At 39.1% G+C, this 7211-nt stretch overlaps 1 protein-coding gene across 2 annotated transcripts in view; it reads left to right on the top strand.

Annotated features, from left to right (window-relative positions):
• The window catches only part of MAMDC2 (MAM domain containing 2), a 155842-nt gene that overhangs the window by 95758 nt on the left and 52873 nt on the right, over positions 1–7211 (top strand). For both annotated transcript variants that reach the window (XM_019661122.1, XM_019661121.1), the window contains exon 9: positions 6589–6854. In XM_019661122.1, the coding sequence (XP_019516667.1) occupies positions 6589–6854 (266 nt within the window). The remainder of the gene's footprint in view (positions 1–6588; positions 6855–7211) is intronic.

The raw sequence follows: 7211 nt of genomic DNA, 5'->3' as shown, positions 1-7211 counted from the left end.
CAAGGTTTTTATTCTTGGGGAAGGCTTGTTCTTATACAGCGGGAGAAAGTAAGGCTCCACAACAAGTCGTGGGGCATAGACACCTTCTGCTATTTTATTTAAGTCTTATAGCACCCCTGTAAGGAAAATAAAGCACCTCCTTTTAGTGCCCCTGGCATCCTAGAATGCATAGTAAGACTAGCCCAAGGTCATGTTCTACTAGAAGTGAGCATCTAGGCACAGAGGCATTGCACCATTATGGGAACGAACCTTCCCTGCCTTTGTTTCATGTCCTCACCACCCCATTCCTAAAGCCAGTCAAGTGTAATTGGTCAGGGCTCAACTCAAAGAGAGCAAATGGCAGCATTTTCACACCCATTCCCTAATTCAAAAGCCATGTATTTGAATTTTTACCACACCTGGTGCTAATTTTCACTGGTGGAAATGTTCGATAGACATGTTTGAGTATGCTGTGTATTCAAGAAAGTAACTACAACAATCCCTTACATTTGCATTACTTGTTAGTATAACCTGCTATACTAAGAAGTGAACATTATTTTCACTTCTCACATAGTTAACATTTATTGAATGTAGGTGGGGGGGGCAATATTATGCTTGTAAGGTTTCAAGGTAACATCTCTTTAGTACAGGGGTATTTTTACACCTTGATTTTTACTATGAAGTATTTGTAAACTAAAACTCAGGTCAGAGTTAACCTCTATTTTAATACTACTAGTCTTTCTTAACAAAATGGCTGCTTTCACACAATCATGAACAGCTGGAAATAAACGTTTAATGTTTTAGAAACATTTTGAAAGGGCAGGAATCATGAAATGGTTTTCTTGATCCATTTCTTGGCAGCACGTTACTAAATAGAGATCAGGTAATCAAGTTACCTTGAGACTTTAGCACACTAGAAAGGAGAGTAAGGAGAGGTAACAAGTCACTCCAAAATACTTTTCACCAAAAGCCAAGCGTCAGGCGAGACTAGAGTCATTGGCAGAAATTCCATAATGATGGAGCACAAACACTAGCCCTCATGTATTTAAATCCTTATTTTAACATTTTGCTTAGTCACTGGAGCATGTATATTAGGTCCTGCAATATCTCCTGGCCTGAAGCTATCAATAGTTTTCCCTTTAATAAAGATCTTGAAGTGGCCTATTAATTAGAAGCACTGAGAGGAACTCAATATTGTGTTCATTAAATATTTCTTTTGGAAAAAAAATGTTAAATGGCCCACAAATGAGAGAATGACCAGGCATTCTGTTTCCTCCAGTCTGGCTTAATGATCAGCTTGGCAGTCATTAATATCTTCATGGTAAACTCTTCTAAGTCTACATCTTTACTCTGTTAGAGGATTTAAAAAAAACAAATAAACTTCAAACGTCATTTATGGATTTGGAGAAAACCCCCACCATCTGGTCAATCTGAAAAAATTAAAATACATTTTCTTTTTTTTCACTCAGCAAGAAACTTTTGTCAGTGCTTCTCAGGGAATATCTCATGGGATACGAATTTCTTGAGTTGTTCCATTGAAAAAGAGTGCTGTGGTCAAATGAGCTGGGGAAATGTTGCATACTAGGTGTCTATTCTTCCACAGACACACATGAAGACTCACAATGCACAGTAACATATTAGAAACTCTGATAAGCTTTATATTAGAGAACTTTGTTTAAGGTGGCAATTCCCTCAAAGAACTTGACACAAAACCCTCATCTTATGTGGCCCCTTGTAGCATTATTCTACTATCATAGCATTTAATGCATTATATCGAAGTTGCCTATTTGTCTGCCTATCTTCATTAACCAGACTGTAAGCTTTTGGAGAACAAAGATTCATGTCTTCTTTATTTATTTTTATTACTAATGTGAACACAATTCCTGGAACAGAGTGGTTATTCGATAAATAATTAAAGAAAGAGAACTGAACTGTCGATGACTATGTGTTGATGGCAAGGAAGAATAACATAAATCCATCAAAGGAAGAAGGAAGATTAAATGTTTCTGCCTTTGGGTTATANATCAGTGATACACCAGAAATTAATGGAATTTTTGTTGTATTCCATACCCTGTTTTGCTAATGTTTTTAAAAGGGGGGGTATAGTAAGTATTTCATTTATTCATTTGACTTTCATTTATTTATTCGTTCATCCATTTGCTTATTTATTTCTTTATTCAAACAGCATTTATTAGGTATATGCTCAGGGCAGGGGATATAAAGATGAATGAGGCTCAGATCCTACTCTCAAGGAGATCACAGATGACAGAAAATTCAGATACAGATACATATATGAATGAGAAACTAACAACGTACCATCTCATTTCCTCACAGGAGGGCTTTATAGAAAAATGGAGGATTGGTTCTACCAGTTGGACATATAAAAAACAGTGACAAATAGAGGCTCCACCGAGCTGGTGTTTGGAGGGTTAAGGTTCAGACCATGCTGGATTCTAACTCCTGCCCCCACCCACTCCACTCCACCCTGTACCCCCATATCCTCTACTCACAGACACACGGGTTGTTTAGGAGTCTGCCCACTTCTTTAGAGTGAGTCCCTGCTCATACCTGACTTTCATGGAACGGAAGTGAGCCCCCCCAGCAAATAAGGGTGCCCCAGAGAATTTGCTGGTTACTTTTTTGGCTGACCTCCAACCTTCCCAGAAACTGCACACTTCCTCCCCAACCACTTAAAGGAAAATGGATGGAGACCCCGTGAGGGCAGGGAAGTTCTTATAGCCTCAGAAGGAACTAGTTATAGATTTGGCCCCAAAGCCTCTGAAGAGATAGTGCAGTTCAACACTACAAAACTCTGGACACTTGTCTGAAGGTGGCCCATAGTTTTGGCGGGTCCCTGCCGAAGGAAACCAGCTCCTCAGAAAGTGAGAAAGCATTTGACATCAACCATAGAGGCAACACTAAAGTTTACTGACTTATGTAACATATACAGGAAAAAATAACATACAAATATTTCAGAAAAGGAATAAAATGAAAAGTCAGAGTTTCCCTTACCACTCCCTACCCCTGAACTCAAATTCCAATTTCACTTCTTTTTGTGATGGTTTTCTCCCTGATTTTCTGATGGTCTCCTCTATAATTCTAAACATTGTGTTTCCACCTCCATTTCTTGATTCATTAACCTTAACAGTATTTGCTGATTCTCTGCTATGAAAGATAAGGAATTTAGCTTATTTATATCATTTCTTTGCCTTTTCGCTCTGCTCCTCACAATTTTTAATTATATTTTTATTTTTTACTTTTCTCTCAATTCCCTTGGTAACTTTAATCCACTTAATTATTTAGTTTTGGACCCATACACTTTATATCATGTCTCTTAACATCCCACTATGTAAGATGAATACATTTTTATCCCTACATTTTCCTTCACCTGTTTGGCTCTCTCCACTTCTCAAAATCTCTCAGCTATACAATTGCTTTTGCATTGTCATGGCTTATACCATTTACATTCCTCCCATGAAGCCATCTGGCTTTGCGGATGGCTGGATTTCCCAGTGGGAGTCCCCTTGGCATTTAAAAAGAGGACAGTTCTACCTTTGTGGGGGCCATACTTCACATTATTGGGTTTTTAACATCCACAGTTACTTAAAAAACCCAAATTATTTCCACACATTTCTCAATACCCAGAAATGCCATATCATCCTTGGATGAGAACCATTGGTCTATAAGTTGATTCAGAAATTGAAATTGAAAAGTGAAGCCCACTTGCAATTCACTCTTGCCCCCCTGGGTCTGTGCTCCCTGGGCAGCAGAGTTCTCCTGAGGAAGCCCTCCCCTGCAGAAACCCTCAAGCTTCCTGTTACTCTTAGGGAAAGGACTCTTCNTTAAAAAAAAAAAAAAAAGGCAGCTGTAAAGAAGCAAAGACAATTGGTAATCTTGTGTTTGACCATTTTTAAAACTGGAATTCACGTTGCTGGGCTAGCAAAAGTATTTGCCAATTAATTAGCCAAACCTTTGGAAATTATCTTGCTCTTCACTTTACATGAAGTACCTTTAAAATAGAACTATTAGAATCCAATGTTATGAAATGTCCAGAACAGGCACATCCATAGAGACAGAAAGATGAGTGGTTGCCAGGGCCTGGGGAAGGGGAAATGGGGAGTGACTGTTTAATGGGTATTGAATTTCTTTTTGGGGTTATGAAAATGTTCTAGAACTAGATAGTGGTGGTGACAGCATAGTAAATGTATTAGATGGTGCTGAATTGTACACTTGAAAATGGTTAAAATGATAACTTTATGCTATGTGTATTTTACTACAATCAAAAATATATTATGGGAGAATAAATGCTATTGGAAATGTTGGGTGGCACTCGATGGGTATATCTACAAGGAACTCTTAGAAACCAGTTTGAGCTCCCTGTATGAGGATTACCTAGCACTTTAATGGCCTCCCTTGTGAAGCTCACTCCGGTAGAAACTGGTGGAAAGAGCTGGTTCTCAAGAGGTTAGTGTCTCATTTATGTATTCAACAATTAAGTGTACATTGGGCACCAGGGTGAAGTTAACAGAAAGCTGACGAAGCTTAGATTTCAGGGCCCTTCCCTTGCACAGGCCCTGGGAAAAGCCTTGAAAGGGGCCTTTGTAATATTATACCTATAATTTTGTACTCTTTTCTTAGAAGTTGCCTATCTTGTAGACATACAGGCCCTACAATACCCTATTCTGACCTTGGCCAGACTAACTCCAGGGAGATACAATAGTGAACAAAGCCTGTCCTCTCTGGCAGACAATCATTTCAATGGACAAGAGAAATATTAGACAAATGTATACACAGATAAACTCATAGTTGCAAGTTGTGGTAAATGCTGTAAGAGAAATGAAGAGTGAGTTCTGAGAGAGAATAGAGGAAAGAAACTAATGTTGGTTGGGGGTTCAGAGAATCGCCTTCTGAGGGAAGTGGGTATTAGCTGGGAGCGCGGGGACCATCTGGGCAGAGGGAACAGTGTCTGTGAAGTCCTCAAGTCTGAAAAGAGCTGGACACTCCAAGAAACTGGAAAGCTAGTGTGGCTGCACCATGGGGTGGGGAATGGAGGAAAATGAAGTTGGAGAGGAAGATAGGTCACGGGTGGAGCAGACCAGAGTAAGCATTTGGGATTTTATTATCAAGGAAATGAGAGACATTGAAAGTTTTTAAGTAGAGAAGAAAGGGATTAAATTTAGGTTTCAAAAAAATTGTTCTGGCTATTGAGTGGCCACTTATATTAATCTGTTCAGGCTGCCACAACAAAATACCACAGCCTGGGTGACTTGAGCAATAGAAATTAATTTTCTTGCAGTTCTGGTAGCTGGGACATCCAAGATCAAGGTGCCATAGGGTTGGTTTCTTGCGAGACCTCTCTCCCTGTATATAGAGGGAGACTTCTCAGTGTGACCTCACATGAACTCTCCTCTGTGTATGTGTGTACACGTGGAGAGAAAGATCTTTTGCGTCTCTTCCTCTTCTTATAAAGACACCAACCCTATAGAATTAAGGCCCCACCCTTATAACCTCATTTAACCTTAATTACCTCCTTAAAAGGCCCTAACTCCAAATACACAGTCATATTGAGAGTTAGGACTTCAACATATGCGTGGGTGGGGGCGGGGGTGGGTTGTCCACAATTAAATATCACTCATGTGAAATAAGAAAAGAACTTTTTGCCAGATGAGTTAAATAATTGGGTGAAATTAAACTATATAGCAAAAATTGAGGCACCCAGAAGAAAATTGATGGGGGAAGAGCAGAAAAGGAAAAGAAAAAATGTAGGATACAGTAGGTTCTCAAATAACGTCCTTTTTTTCAATGATGTTTCATTATAATGTTGATGAAATGTCATAGGAACTTAACTCTTGTTTATATCAATTAGCTGATAGTAGAATTGGTTTTGTTATACGAAGTCACAGAATTTGTTGATGACTTTATATGAGGACTTACTGTATCATTTTTTTTCTTTTCTGCCCAGGCTTTCTAAGATACATAGATCTGTTTTAAGCTTACCACAGGGGTGATGGAGCAGGTGGGAGGTGAGGTTCTTGATTTTATTTTTATTTATGTTATTTAGAAAAAAATAAAGGAAGAATCTTAGATATTCAGCACCTGGTTCATGTGATTAAAAACCTGCTCTTCACGGGCAGGTTTAACATACGACCAAGAGTGTACTAAGCTCTGCCCAGACACACAACCCTTCCACCCCTTGGACTGCCAGGCCAGCCTATAATCTCTCCATCTCCACTGGTCACTACATAGATCAAGAAAAACCTGCTCTGAGCTTTATATCCACTGTGACTCAGTATTGGGTATTCAGCCAAAGTCAGCTAGTTGACCCATGGTAATGAAAAGTATAAATTCTAATTGATGACCAGAATCTGGGCCAATGCAGTTGGAAATCTATACTTGTTCATAAAGTTTACTTAGAATTGGAGGTTGTTGGCAATATAGTCACATAAGTATATTCTATTATGAAGCCACAGATAGTACAAAAATCTAGCCTATGGAAATAGTCCTTTGACAAATTCTACTGTTTTAACCAAATTTTTTTCACTTGATAACCTAGGTAGATTATTTAAACTTTTTATCGCTGATACACTGAATGCTTTGTCCTGTTTGCAGGGTATTACCTGCTGGCCAACACAAAGTATACTTCTCAGCCTGGCTACATTGGAAGGCTCTATGGTCCCTCCCTACCAGGAAACTTGCAGTACTGTCTACGTTTTTATTATGCCATCTATGGGTTTTTCAAAATGAGTGACACCCTAGCCGTTTATATCTTTGAAGAGAACCACGTGGTTCAAGAGAAGATCTGGTCTGTGCTGGAGTCCCCACGAGGTGTTTGGATGCAAGCAGAAATCACTTTCAAGAAGCCCATGTCTACAAAGGTACAGTAGAACCAGCACAATTCTTTGTTCATTTGCAGTTGCTGGACTGGATTAGTGCATTTCTGTTTAATTATTTTCAACTGGTGATGTGTTTTTTTTTTTTTCTGCTCAAGCTGACGGCCCCACACTGTCCCCAGCCATGCACAATTACATCCTTCAGTTCTTTTCAGTTTTCTCTGTCTCAGAATCATGGCTACCTAGGGAGTATCCTTATTGTTTATTTCTTAGGTTCCCTGAGAATAGTCCAGTGACAGGGAATATGTGAATAATCCATGTTCAACAGCTAAATTTTAGTGTAAAGCCACAATACACACACACACACACACACACACACACACACACACACACACACACACA

Source organism: Hipposideros armiger, unplaced genomic scaffold, assembly GCF_001890085.2.
Source record: "Hipposideros armiger isolate ML-2016 unplaced genomic scaffold, ASM189008v1 scaffold_335, whole genome shotgun sequence".
Classification (NCBI taxonomy): Eukaryota; Metazoa; Chordata; class Mammalia; order Chiroptera; family Hipposideridae; genus Hipposideros; species Hipposideros armiger.
The sequence above is the reverse complement of the archived record's forward strand: the minus strand, read 5'-3'. Positions and strand labels throughout refer to the sequence as shown.